The 14,911-nt window shown below is 43.9% G+C and overlaps 1 protein-coding gene across 1 annotated transcript in view; it reads left to right on the top strand.

Annotated features, from left to right (window-relative positions):
* arhgap12b (Rho GTPase activating protein 12b) overlaps positions 1-14,911 on the top strand; it is a 62,369-nt gene that overhangs the window by 36,778 nt on the left and 10,680 nt on the right. The window contains exon 3 of the mRNA XM_005740590.1: positions 13,740-14,012. Coding sequence (XP_005740647.1) covers positions 13,740-14,012 — 273 coding nt within the window. The remainder of the gene's footprint in view (positions 1-13,739; positions 14,013-14,911) is intronic.

Genomic DNA, 14,911 nt, shown 5'->3' with positions numbered 1-14,911 from the left:
ATCAAGTCAAGTTTTCTTCGAGTTAGCCCGGTCAATAAATAACAGAAAGGAAAGGCAACTATTTGGGGTCCTCCCGGATCAATGTGACACAGGTCTGTGTGGACGTGTATCTGAATGGTTTTTGTAACAGACTCGTCTGCTGAGAATTTTAATTATAAGGCACCAACTATGTGTGTGTCCCAGGTGGTGGACTTCCAAGAAGTATAAGAGTGTAATTGATAAAAGCTTTGTTTACCAAAATTAAGACTTAAAAAAAAATTGGTACAACAAACCAATCAGTTCTCTTTTCTGTGTTCTGTTAGCTGCAGCATCAGCAGTGCTGCAGTGTTTGTCGGCAGATAAAGTCCGGGCATGAAAAAATAGTAATAACGTCAAAAAACAAACTCATGCCTCTTATGGATTATCTGAATGCTTGCAGGTTCCCATGGTAACCGTGGTCTTACCAATGTACGGCTCAACAGATTGCAAATTCAAAACTTATTTTCATCCATTCGAAGCTGATCATAACCATCTTTCTTGCAGGTTGTGTGTTCTGCAGAAGTGTTTGTGGTGATTTAAGCAGGTTAGAAGCAACGCTTAACTATCAGGCTATCCCAGCTACCACAGGGCGAGAGGCGGGGCCAAGGAAACCTTTAAAGCTAAATCCAAAATGGTTCTTTTGGGCGTCATGGCCAAAATGGGAGTGGGGCCCCCTGGTGGGTCATGATGTTACCGCAGACATGAGCGAGACAGGCATTGGTGGGCAAGACACGAAAACAGGGCGTTGTTGGAATGCTACTACGCAAGTAACCCTGGTGGAAGGGGTTGCATGAATAGGATGAGGGACCTATGGATTCTTCGATACCCAACATCCACAATGACGGCGAAACAACTAGTAGCTCAGTGTTCCAACATTCGAAAGAAGGGACTGCTTGCACAGCTAGAGATTGACGAGGTACAATATAAAAAATATTACGTGAAGTACCCTCAGAAGGTCTGCTAGATGATGATAATGCAGCACTACGGACGATACCTACAACCACGCTTACCGAGACTAACAAGCTGATCTATAATACGGCAGCAGTGATCAGTGAGATGCTTGGCTATAAGTTGAACAGCCACAAGGAGCAGTACCCTCCATGGAGAAGGAGGCTAGAGGGCAAGATCAAAGTAGCACGGAGGGAGGTTAGCCAACTAACAGAGTTGCAGAAAGATGCAATAAAGAAGGTGCATAAGAAATACAGCAAGCTGTCCATACCTGAGGCCTTGGAAACTGCCAAGCAAAGACTCACAGCCTTGGCCAGCTGCTTGAGGAGGTACACCAGAGAGATAGAAGGCAGGAGAATAAACCAGCTGTTCTCCACAGAACCAGCAAAGGTGTACTCTCAGTGGCAAGGGAACAATAAGAGAACAGCACCACCAAGGCTGGAGACGGCACAATACTGGAAGAGCATATGGGAGAAGGACGCAACCCATAACGGCAATGCTCAGTGGCTAGTGGATCTGAGGGCAGACCACAGCGACCTCCCTGAACAGGGTCCAGTAACCATCACGGTGGCAGACATCCAAGCAAGGGTCTCCAGTATGAAGAGTTGGACAGCACCAGGCCCCGATATGGTTCACGCCTACTGGCTAAAGAAGCTGACTGCACTCCACGAGCATCTGGCAGCAGAAATGAACCAGCTGCTAGTTGACGAGAGACACCCAGGTCAATACATGGGGCAAAGAAAGGGATTGGCAAGAATACCAGAGGCGTAAAACACCAGCTACTGGTAGACAGACCAGTAAGCCGAGACTACAAGACCAGGCTGACCAACCTGTGCACTGCCTGGATTGATTACAAGAAGGCCTATGACTCAATGCCCCACAGCTGGATACAAGATCAACAGGACCCTAAGAGCCTTCATCAGGAACTCAATGGCGAGCTGGATATATGCTCGCATTGGAGTTTGGGTCCTAGTGGAAGGCTTGTCACATATCACCCTTAACTTCAACAAGCAGCAGCAATTTTTACATAACAGGCTGTGTTGTTTATGTTTTTTAATCAAATATTTCAAAGAAATACAATACCTTGTCTTGTATTTTGAGTAGAGTGAAGATTAAAACTGGGGGAGACCTGTGGGGTTTTCTGCTTTCTACGTGGGCCTCAGCACTCTTGACTTTTGGAGTGGCTGCTTTTAGTTGCAACAAGTGAAAAGAAGCTGCTTTGAGATTTGAAAAGCTAGAACTATCAAAACTTTGACAAATCTGCTTTAAAGCTTTGCTTAAATCAATCAACTTAATCAGCTGATTAGAATCGGTCCTTGTTAGTTTTCTGACTGTTCATCTTTCACCAAGATCTCTGCTGCACAAGTCCACACACCTTTTGACCTCTTCTCCATCCCACCCGACCAGCCATTCTGCACCCAGGGAAGGGAGTCGGTGTAATTAGCTTGAACCAATCACACTGAAGGCATTAGGGCAGGATTAGTCATTAACTGGGGGCTTAGCTGTCAGCTGTCAGCCACAGAGGAATGCTGCTAAGCCTCTGCTTCAGCCCCGTGCCACCAAGACATGGCAAGAAAACAAAAATTACGCCTGCGAAATAGTTCTTAAAATACAGTGGCGCTGTCTGCCGCTCTGCTCTGTTAATAGCCGTAGCCACGGGTGGATGGATCAGACACCAGCTGTAAATATCTCCGTTGCATATGTAGCCCGGTGCTGCTCTTTTAATGTCCAACAGATGTTGGTGCAGTAATGCAGTCTGTGAGCCTGGATACAGGAGGACCTGAAAACAGGCACACTGTCTGTGTTAATTAAGCAAGTTTTCATAGTCTGAAGTGTCAGAATGTAATGTGCAATGTTTAGTGGTGTCACCACAGAACAGACCCTCTGTTAGCTTTGGCTCTGCAGTCAGAGAAAACCTGATGGCAGCGAGTTTGAACACAGAGACTCTTTGTACTGTGAGGGCCACTTGAAATGAGAAATAAGAGTGAGATTTGCCAATGCCAGTTCCATTAAAGAAATTGAATTTTCCTTCAGCGCGTCATCGATACCCCAACCCCCAACCCCCATAACCCCACTGCAACTAAACAGAACAAATTGATGCTGTCAGGGTGCTGGCAGGTCGTTTGACTTGTGCAGCCTGAATTCATTTATCAGACCCCTTCCAGTTCTCTCTCAGGAGCGTACGCAAAATCCATCACATCCTGTTCTTCCTTTTTTATTGGACGGCTGTGTGGGTAACAGATTGCAGCACGGCTCTGTCGTCCTTTCCCACAAGTCTGGCTGCGTGTCTCACACTTTGATCGGAGAGCACACACGCTGGCTCGCAGCTTTTAGTGAAAGTTTGACTCCAAGTTTGGCAGAAAATGAAAAGCAAAAGGAGTTGAACAGTAGGGGGGGTATGACCCAGACTGGACACATTCCTGGGGGGTCTGGGAGTCTGTCCTCCTGTGCAGATCGGTGGCCTTTAACTTCCCCCAGCATGCGCATTCAGATTCTTTGTTGCAATCTGTTACTCTGTTAGACAATCCTTTGCACTGAGTATTTCTTAGAGAAAAGGCATAGTTATACCAGCACTTTAAACAGTGAAACTTTGCAGTGAATTAAACCCACACAAGTTTGTTAATTTAAAACAATATTAAATGACTCTAACTTTATTAGCCAATGGAGCGCCAGGGGTGTCCATAACCACCATAAACTAACCTCTGGGCATCCAAAAGAACCAGTGAGAACATGTTAGGTGGTTACATACATGCTGATGCGTAAAGATGGAGTGGAGCGAAAACTGAAGTGCTGATGTATGCTGTGACTAGTCCAACCTACTAATAACATTATGGTTGTCTTTCAGCTACAGGAGCAGTTAACATGCCTAGGTCCAGATCTTCGAATTCATCCACTCTGTTGCATCAGCTCATTTGTATAGCACTGTGCATGATAACAGTAGCAACTTTGCTCCACTCTAGAAAAAATTCCAGCAAAAATCATTATGTTGCATGCACTGCTGTGGAATTGATTGCTACAGGCAGATATGTTTCTCTGTCGTAACTGGTTAATGAAATATGAATAATCTATTCAATGGAAGTCTGTTGGAGTTAAGACGTAAGACTGGAGTGTAATAGGTCCACAGATCTGTCAAGTATGCACTTAATCATTTACGCTTGTGAGTATAGAGACTGCACGGAGCTTCTAGAAAAGGGGTGTCGAACTCCAGGCCTCGAGGGCGGGTGTCCTGCAGGTTTTAGATGTGTCCTTGATCCAACACAACTGATTCCAATGGCTAAACTGCCCCCTCAACATGTCTTGAAGTTCTCCAGAGGGCTGGTAATGAACTAATCATTTGAAACAGGTGTGTTGACCCAGGGTGAGATCTAAAACCTGCAGGACACCCGCCCTCGAGGCCTGGAGTTCGACACCCCTTTTCTAGAAGAACCACACCGTTTGCAGTGAGGCACTGACCACTGAGACTGAGCACAGCCAGGTGAAGCAAAGGTACATGTGGTACCCACCTGAAACGGCTTGTTACACAAATCACATCATACACTGACAGTAGCAGCACATGCAACAAACATGTTTCTGATCCGTCTCTCCTGCTAGTGTGAGCAGCTGCATGCACTGACCTGGTGATATTTGACATACACATACACACACATTCTTAAATAGTCTGGGAATGTCTCCATGTGCTTTACAGAAAAGATCAAAACTAAAAAAAGTTTCTCTCTGCGTCTGTGTTCGCATTCACACTTTGATTCGTGTTGAGGCCCAAATAGAATCCGACCCCTGTGATCTGATGTTTACCTGTAAAGTAACCAGGTCCTTGGGTCCTTTACAAATGAAGCTTTTGATTGGCTCATTCTAGTTATTCTCAGTTGCGCTGTTGCAGATAGGCAGAGCACAGTGCCGCACACTCATTCTTGGCTCTACGACAGTCTCCCCCTTATGCACAGGAGACTGAACATGGCTGCAGGCTTCCCCTGTCCTCAAAATCCACCCCTCACTCAATTAATATTTCAAGAAGGAAACCTGATTGGAGAGGCAGTGTGTGGCAGTGAAACTCCCTCTGTTCTTTGCAGAGATGTTGTTTGAACAAAAAAAAAAAAAGAAGAAGCCTTAAATCATGTAAAACAGATGATTTTGGAACAAAAACTCAAAAATTCATTTGTCCACTGCAGCTTGTTTTAGCACTTGGAGCCTTCTTTTGTCTGCTGTATCCAGGCAGCAACAGTTTGTGTCTATTAGACTTGTTATTCTCCAACAAGCTATCTGGAGGTTTATCACAACAAACTGACATTTTAGCTGAGCCTTATCAGCTCCACACCGAAAGGTTAATTGTTCGCATCTCTATCAGCGCATGAGCCTCACCGAACCTTCTGATCCGTGAAATGAAAGGAGCTGTCGTCATGCCGACCGCTGAAAAGATGCTGACTCAATTTTAATCTCTTGGTTTTTGCTTTTTTTTTCTTCTTTTTGTTTGTTTTTTTTGTGCCTAACCCTGGTTGTCAAGTGCTGACCTGTCTACCTGTGCAGGTTGCATATATGTTTCATTAACATTTTTTTCCCTGCACAAACTATTTAGACGTTTTTTTTCTCCGCTTTTTCTTAAACTGGTTGCTAAGGGAGGTGAGGAGTGGTGCGCGTGTGTGCGTCTTTTCTCATGTTCATGGAAAATAGACAGGGAGGGCTTTGCCAGAAATATTATGACGAGAGAGTGGGCGAATGTGTTCGGAGCGATGACTAGCAACGCGGAAATGTAGGTTAATCTGATCATATGGATGTGGCCATCGTCATCAGCATCATATCTCCTGGAGCAGAGGGAGAGAAAGTATGATGAATGTGAGAAGGAGGGGTAGCAGTAGGGCGTTGGCTGACTGAAAGGTGGCACAGGATAAAGAAGGAAAGAATGGCCAAAGAGGTTTTGGTGCATGATTATCAAAAGATGCAGCAGATGAAAGGGTTGTTTGGTGTGTGTGTGTGTGTGTGTGTGTGTGTGTGTCTGCAGAGAAACGTGGCTTGAGAGGGGAAACAGAAGCGAGAGAGGAAGGCGGTGGTGGGAAGAGGTCAGCAGAGAAAGATGAGAGAGCTGAGGACAAAAGAACAGAGGGAATGGGAGCAGATTGAGGCAGCGTTTCAGCGATGCTGCATGCTCTCCCCTGCCCCCCCTCTCTCCAACCCTCATGACCTAGCTTCAAACGGTTCTCGTGGTGACCACCTTATTGGCTGGATGTCTCCGTGGTCTCAGTCACCATGCCGTCTATTCTCACCACCACACCGCACTTCCTTTAACCTGCTTTCATCTAATTCAATTACTCAGTCGCATTATGTAAGGTGGTTACCGGGGGAATAGAGCCACGCTCAGAGGTGAGATTGACCCGTGTGCTGTCGGTGATGAGAGGGAGGAATACAGAATTATTATTTTAACAACAGTTATTACAGAGAGTGGAGCTTGTTGTTGAATCTCTCTGCTGCCTTTAATTTTCAATGCAGATCTCCTAAGATTGACTCTGTGGGAAAGAATATTTGCCTACCAGCAAATAAATAACATCACATTTACCAGTAAGGAGTTATGTGCTGGTGTTCACTATTCGTGATCAGACCCAAAACACTGCTCAGTAGGTCTGTATTATCCAGGCTCTGGCCTGCAGTACAGGTGGAGCCGTGTTAAGGAAGTTTGAACTTCTGTTTCATGCTGTGTGCTTTCATCTTTGCGGAACTACTTCCCTTTCTTTTCATTTGCAAAACCAAGTGCAACAGCATGGATGTCTTAAGGGGCTGTGTCATTTCAGACCCACAATATAAAGACATTTAAAAGACATAAAAGACATTTTGTTTCTGTTCATTTTTAAATATCTGTGTCTATTCAGAAACGTAGATTCTGTGTCACAAAGGAGGGAAGTGAGATCTGTAAACATTATGTAATGTGTTCGGCTTTTTTAGTCTGTCAGGATCCTGACAGCAGTAGCAGCAGCATCCTGAATCGGTGATTGAAATGAGAAAATGCAGTGTTTGATCTGCCTTTGTGTGCTGTTGGGACTGCAAACTGCTGCACAGCTACCATTGATGGAGATGCTGCAGAGTGGGTTGCCATGTGCTAGAAACCCCTCCCCCTCTACTCTCCTCATGGCCAGATATTTGTGATGGAAACTCTCCCCCCTCCCACCCCTGTGCCTACTGTCGTAACCCAAGGGAGACACCTACTGGACCTGCAGTTTAACTGCAGCCTGTGCGCCCCTGCTGCCCTCACCCTGACCTGTACTTCTTTACACAGAGAATTATTTATGGTTTAATTTACAGCGCACTGCTGGGTGCAGTCCTTCTCCAGCGATTATACAAGCTCTGTGGGACAGGAGGCTGACTGAAGGGAGGCGATTTATAGTGTGCTTTTCTCAATATGGCGATAAATACAAGGGCGATAGCAAACTGCATCAGAGCCTAAGCTCATCGGGATCTATTAGTAAACCTCTCTCTAATCAGTTGTTTTGTTTTCTGCTGTGCACGTCCGTTCCCAGCTTCCTTCAATTTCTCCATTAGACCTCTGAGTTGAATTAACGACATGAAACCACACGGGCCTACACACTCAGCCTGCGTAATGCATTCTTAATGCAGTTTGTGGAGATCCTATACTGTACTGGCCTGGAGTCTGAAACTCATTTATCACGGCTCTGCCAACAGACAGGCTGCTCTGCTGTGAAGAAGACTGTTCTGTATTCAACAGCACCTCTCTCCCTCTCTCCTCATCACCTGCTCTCTTTCTCTCGCTCCCTCCACCCATCCCCTAGATCCTCTCTATTTTTAATTACCTGTCAGAGACCCTGGGTCCTGATCCCTCCTTCCCCGCTCTCTGCCACATCTCGTTCACTTCAGCCAGGAATCTGTCTGTTGAGAATACAGCGATTTACAGTGAGGGTACTGGGAGTATACTGTGGGAGGACGTCATGCTGAAGTTGCCTGCTGTATTTTACTGTGTAATACCACGGGGAAGATTTTAGCAGGTGTGCCTGTATTTTCTGGTATTGTTGAAAAAGAGTGTTTTAAAAAGTGTGTTATTTAATTGAGTGAATTATTTAAATTAATGTGTCATACGTTTTGGTTAAATAATGCTTATTATCTTTAAAATTGGCACATTATCATCAAAATAATCATCATCATCATAAGCACAATCGTATCTTACTTACCTTACAGGTAAGGAAGTGCCTTATACTTGCAGTCTTCCTGTTGACCAGCAGGGGAAGCCTCCCGGTTGTTATTGATCGTTGTGTTTTGTCAAGTTTCCCTCCCCTCATCCCCAGATGGACGCCCGTCCCTGAACTGGTTCTGCTGAAGTTTTCTCCTTAATCAAAGATAGTTTTTCCTTCCTACTGTCACCAAGTGCTTGTACACAGAGGTTCGTCCGATTAGGTCTTTACCTTACAATATAACGCAGCGACTGTTGTGATTTAGCATTAAATAAATATAATTAGTTGAAATAAAGTGTTTGCAAAAAGAGGTGACTGTCAACTAAAGCTTGCACTTTTTAAGTTAATGAGGAAATTGCCCCACTTCTCACTTGATTTATGACCTAATTTACCATTTTTACTGATTACTTTTTGGTGTTCATTGATAGTTTCAAGTCATATTTAATATAGCATTAATAGCCTACCTTGGGTAATTGCTATCAGAGGAGGTGCAGTCATTACATCCACTCCTTATTTGACCCTGGTATCTCTCTTATTGTGATTTGGTCCCTGCAGCTCTTGTGAGATATGACAGTACTGCACATGCATCATGACATGTGACCCCTTTCACATGATACACATAGATAACTGATGCCATGTTTGTGTGCTTTAAATTTAGTCGGCTGCAGCTTGTCATACCTGAAGATTAACTATGGCTTTTCCTGCCGTAGTGTAACGTTCTCAGATGTATTTTTCAACTGTTTCTCAAGTACATTAAATACGGCACCTAAAACATGTTAAAAGATTACCAGTGTAATTTTTAACACTCTGTCGTGTGCCAGGTATCATCTAGAAACAATACAAAGTGAAATCGGTGATCAAAACTAAGTGTTGTAATGGTGAAAGAGCTTCAGCATGTTGCCACATGGAATTGCAAAAATCTTTAGAGAATTGTTGCCGTTGGTGATAAAACTTAAATAACACCTTCCTCTTCTCCTAATCACTTTTATTGCCTGTCAAACCTCCTTTAAATATACTTTGCCTAATCTGTCATATGGCACTCATTTGTCCCGGTGAAAGAAGAGTCCACAGGAGTAGTGATCGGGGGTGTTATCTTTCCTCAGCACACTCAGGTCTCTACACTGTGGTAAAAATAGAGTCTGGCCTTTGGTGAAGCAGTTTTGTCGGCGGCTGGTCTGAGCGAAACCCACAGAAAGTCATTCTTCGCAGGGGAAGCTCACACTATTTCAGCAGTTTCCTGTTGTGTCAGTTGCGTTTGTGTACACTGCCGCGCTCTGTGTGTGTGTTTGACAAGTGCAAAGGGGAACAGAATCCTTCCACCTCACACACACACACAAAGTGAGGTCTCAGATTTCCTGTTACCTTCAGCTGGAACATTACAAGTCAGAAGGACTGAGTGAAAGCGGTGTATTTCTTTGCGTCTGTGTTGGTGAGGGGTGCTTTGAAACCACAGCGCGTGCCCCGTTGCACTTGATGGCCGCCGTGCATCACCATGCGACGTGCATTCAGTGTGTTCAGAGGCTACAGGAGAGCCGGGGAGGATGACGACGACGTCTTTGTGTGCAGCTCTGGACACAAGGTGACACAAATGAGACTGCTAGATATTTTCACCATGTCAGCTTGCTTAGATCTCTGCCCTCTGCATTAATATAGCACAGTGCCTCTGCGTTGCCAGCACAGATGGATTTTGATGTCCCATAACAATTAGTTCCTCTGTGCTCTTCCTTAAAACTGTTCATTTATAGTTTGAGACCTTTCCATCAGCACTGGCAGCAAGCAGCAGCTTTGTTCTCCTGAAACTGTTGCATTGGATTCCAGGTATTATTAATAACAGCATAGTGGAAGTTTGCCAGTCTGAATTTAGGGAACAGATGGTGACTGCCAGTGATGTTTCTCTTCATGTCAAGTTTAATTTTGAAGTAAAAAAAAAAAATTCCTCTGTTGTCTCCTGCAATACCAGATATGTGTTGTGTTTTAGTGTATGGTGTACATTGCATGAAGCTTTTCTTTCTCATACAGAACAGCCTCTCTTCATGTTGCTATTTTCATTTCTGTCTAGTTTTGAGGGAGTTGCCACTCTTTTCCCTCTTTCGAGTTTAGATGTCATACAGATTAGCAACAAAAAAGGAAAAGCTAGACTTTGAACCCCTGCATGGGGTCGCTGTAGCTCAGGAGGTAGAGCAAGTCAGAAGTCAGAGCACTAATCAAAAGGTTGGTAGTTTGAACCCTGGCTGCTCCAGTCTGCAGCCAAATATCCTTGGGCAAGATGCTAACCCCATGCTTTCTGATGCATCCAGCTTGCAGTGCAGCTGTTAAATGAGGCAAAGTGCTAAAGTGCTTTAAGTGTCCAGTCCATTTACCATTTGTAGTAAGGAGGGAATCTGCTGGTGATATCTCAGTTCTGTGTGTACACTAGAAATGGTCCTGAGTCGTCACCTGTATGCTGCGATGAAACATATCTGTCTTGATGGTAGTGGTCTCTTCCTGGAAAGCAGTGGATCATCATTTGTAATGAGCTTTCACTGAATGGCTTGATGAGGATGAAAGAGCTGTGAATCATGGTGTTAGAGGCTGTATTTTTTGTTTTTGTTTTTCCTGTTTTGTTTTTAACCAGCAAAGCTAGTTTTGTTTTCATCCTGTGATTTAGTCTGTGCGTGTGTGTGCACCATCATGGTACCTTCTCTGGAAGCAAATAATATATAAAGTTTGATGTACTGGAAACCTTAAGGTGTGCGCTTGATTTCACACAGAAAGTGAGCGTTCATGTGACAAAACATCTACATGTCATTGGGAATTACGACACAGAATTTGGTGAAGGTTATAGTGAGTTTATCACTATAGCTTTGTGGTTACGTTGTCGTGCTAACACGCAGTGACTGTGATCTGCATTTGCTCACTGCCTTAAGTTTGAGTGTACAGTAGTCATTAGTCGGGTGTTTGGTAATAAACTCTGTTGGTTGTGTTCTTCTTGTTACTCATTATGTTCCACATTAACAGCACTGAGGGGAGCACTACTCAGCCTGTGGAAACACAAAGGGAGCTTCGTCCAGTCTTTGGTAATAACACTAATAACAACAACGAAGAGCTGAGCGTCCTTTTAAACGTTACATGTTAGGGTGGTGCAAAATGACCAGTGCAGCTAAAGAAGACAAACACTCTATGCAGGCAGCAGAATATGATATAAAATGATTGTAGCATGTGTGGTCAGCAGTTGAACTGTGTTCCTTTACCCAGTAATAAAGCGTGTGCACACTCCACTCAGACTACAATCATTTTGAAATGACTCTGACTGCAGAAACCAAAAAAAATGTTTTGGTTTCCCTTCTGTCAAAACAGACATTAAAGCATATAAATTACTTCTCCACCAGATGCATTCAGGTTTGTTTGGGCTGAGTGGAATCTAAATGGATTTGACCCCAGCCGTGCTCTCCACAGCCGCGAGACTCCATCATTGCTGTATTACTTCCTTTAAAAAAAAAAAAGAGCAGTTAAAGTTGCAGCACACTGGATCCATTCTGGTGGCGACGGACGAGTCTGAACTCGAGTTCAGCCAAACTGTCATGTCTCTTCGCTTTGCCTCGTTCAGCTGCTCGCTCTGTGTTGGACTTGAAACTGAGAAGCAGCGGGTAAAACTAACTGAAGCCAGCAGGGTGCCACGAGGCCTTTGCTCCGGTCCAGCACGTGTGCAGGATATTAAATAATAATTCATGTGAAAAATATTCTTGTTATTCCAAAACCGGCAGGAAGTTCCATCTGCATCCTGAAAGATGCCCAAAAGCTTGTAACTGAAGTGTGTTTCCACCCCTACATTCTTCACCTGTAACAAACCGAGGCAGTGCTGGCACAGCGTTCTGTATCTAATGCTTTCCTGCTCGCTAGAGACACCCAAAGCTGGCACCGGTCAGACTCAGCTCAGCTCCAAAAGCCCCCAATTGTTTTTTTTCCAGAGCATACAGAACGTTAAACGCTCTGACCCGTAGTCATGGTAACTTAGCTTTTTCCCTTTTGTGGAGTGACCTTCTGATGCTGCCAAGTTTTAAAAGACCATCTCAAAAACTGTCTTTGATGTTTATCTGCTCTGACACTGCAGGGCCAGGTCCAAATCCAGGAAAATATATTCAGACGGCATCTCTTAGATTGTGTAAAAGTAAAGATCTAAATGGAAGACAAACTGTTTAGTTAATAGAAACCTTTTTATCTCTATACCGCATCGGCACTTTATACCAGCCATTTGCACAAAAGACACACGTAACTTATCTCTTCTACTTCCTCTTGCCTTTGCTGTGCAACGTGCTTTTTTTTTTTTTCCTCTAACGCTTGTTTCCCCAAATTTTTCAATCTTTCTAACCTGCTGTTGCACAATTTGAAGCAATATTTATGGTTGCTAAGGAGATGTTTAGCTGTTAGGTCGCCGTGCCGTGACAGTGCTGTCTGTTATGGCAAAAAGCCACATTTAAAGTGACAGCTCTTCACAAGCCTGCACAGAGTCCTGTGAAAACTTTCTGTTTAAAATTCTGTATTTTCCTCTGACCCGCAGTGCTCTTTTTGTGTGCTAGGGGGAAATTTGCTGTATGTCTGCCTTCTCTTGATGAAGTAAATTGTGCTCAAAGCACCAAAAATCCATATTTCTTTCCAGGAATTAAGACCCAGTTACTCAGAAAAATCTGCAGTCCTTTTAGTGAACAGTTGAAACTACACCTGTACCTCTGGCAGTGCTAATGCCAGTGTGACAGCATGGTATCATTAGCTTTAGGTTAAGATTTAGGCTTGTATGATAATAAATAACTGTGTGAACAGGAGTAGAAACAGTTCCAATACATTCAAGGAGCCTTGCTGCAGAAGTTGTCTGAAAAACTGGGCAGCTCATACCAAAACAATCTACATATTGTTTAATATAACTATTAAACAGCCTCATGCATGAACCGTGAAGTAAAATCTCTGAAATTCACCATTTCATTTCTTTTGCATTTCATATCTTTTATCCCACATGGGTATTTCTTGCATTAAAATACCAGCAGACATTTGTCCTCAGAGCATTTGCCTCTGATTTGACAGATAAATGATTACATAACTCTGTTGAGTGCATGTGGTTCAAGTCTCACTGATATGGTGCGATTTCAACCTCTGTGACTCCAAGCCACATGTGCTGCCTCCATCCTGCCGTGCAGACTGCCAGACTTGCTCAAAGCCTTTGTCTGCCTCCTCACTCACTCACTTTCCTTCTTCTAAATGGAGAAATTAGATTATTGTGCAACAGTTATATTTCTTTGCAGCTAAATTCCATGTTTATGTTTGTAATGCTAACTGTGCTGCAGCAAACAGCTCAGCTGATCACGTTCCACCGTTGGGTCCACGCTGTGACAGCTGCTGCTGTTTGTAGCTGGGCCGAGCGTTTCCAACACATACTTGGATGTCAGCAGACACTGGCGTCTTGTGGTCATGGAATTCCTGGAATGTCATTGAATTTTCAGAATAAAGTGAGGACAGTCGTAAATTCCCAGGACAACTCAGTGAATATAAATGAAAAAAAGATGATCAGCCACCCGTGAATGAATGCACCACAAATCCTGATCTTTCCCCCTCTTTTCCTCCATCTGTCTCGTCCAGACAACATCACCGACAGGTCAGGGCCGGTCCGACTCGCCTGTCTATACCAACCTCCAGGAGCTGAAGATCTCTCAGTCCAGCCTGCCTCCTGTGCCCTCAGGCTCCCCAATCCACATCCTGGGTGACTGGGAGACCCACAAAGATCTGAGTGGCAGGCACTTCTACTACAACCGGGCCACTGGGGAGCGGACCTGGAAGCCACCACGCACCAGGGATACTAGCAGCAGCACCAGCAGTACCCGAGGAGACAGTCAGTGCACAGCGGAGAGTGAGGTGAGGGGTGCCTGGAGTATTTGGAGAGAGATACTAAAAATGATCTGTTTCTGTAAGTAGTCATAAATGTCAAACATGAACAAGCATTCAAACAAATAATCCTTTGTTTGGGCCAAAGGGTTTAGTAGGTGTGAGTGGATGTGGAAACAGGAATCAGGTCATGATGGTCTGTAAATGGCGTCTCTGGCAGTTCACATTAAATAAACAGGCTCTGTTGAAGTTGTGGTCAACCTCACTTTTAAAAGATGTTGTGGTTAGACGAAGGTGGGAAGACAAGTGCGCCTTTGATATAGAGAAACCATGTTTTCGGTTTCTTAGTAGGTTGTCATTTCATCCTAACTATGCAACACTGCCCCCTTGTGAAGCATTAATGTACTGATGTATAACTGATAGAGCACTGGAGTGGCTTATTATTGCCTAAAAAACAAACGTGTTGATTCCAGCTTGTCACAGGACCTTTGTTTTATTGTTGTTGATTGTGCTGCTTGGCTGAAAGACTTAAAACATGAAATTCCAACTAGCCTGAGGAAAAACGTGGCGATACACGACAGATAAATCTGCCACTGACATTTGCAAATACCATCAGCTACTAGTGTGAAGTTGTTCAATATGTTATTTTCCAGCTGTGACTGTTAACTATTTTTACACAAATAAAAGCATTAGTCAGCTATAAAGTAAGAACAATAAATAAATAAAGTAAAAGAAACACGTCAAATGTTATTTGATGCTTGGGTTGTTCAGCTTTTCTATTCACTAAATATAGTTGGTTGAACGCTTCTCTACTCTTTTTCTCTTCTGGCACCAGCAGCCTCAAGGCCTTTTATATTTTAAGGTAAATACATACAGAGAGAACCCAACAATCAGATGACCCCTGTATGAGCAAGCACTTTGGTGACAGT

The sequence above is a fragment of the Pundamilia nyererei genome, unplaced genomic scaffold, assembly GCF_000239375.1.
Source record: "Pundamilia nyererei isolate P.nyererei 1_Seehausen unplaced genomic scaffold, PunNye1.0 scaffold00101, whole genome shotgun sequence".
Classification (NCBI taxonomy): Eukaryota; Metazoa; Chordata; class Actinopteri; order Cichliformes; family Cichlidae; genus Pundamilia; species Pundamilia nyererei.
This window is presented reverse-complemented; position numbering and strand designations above follow the sequence as displayed.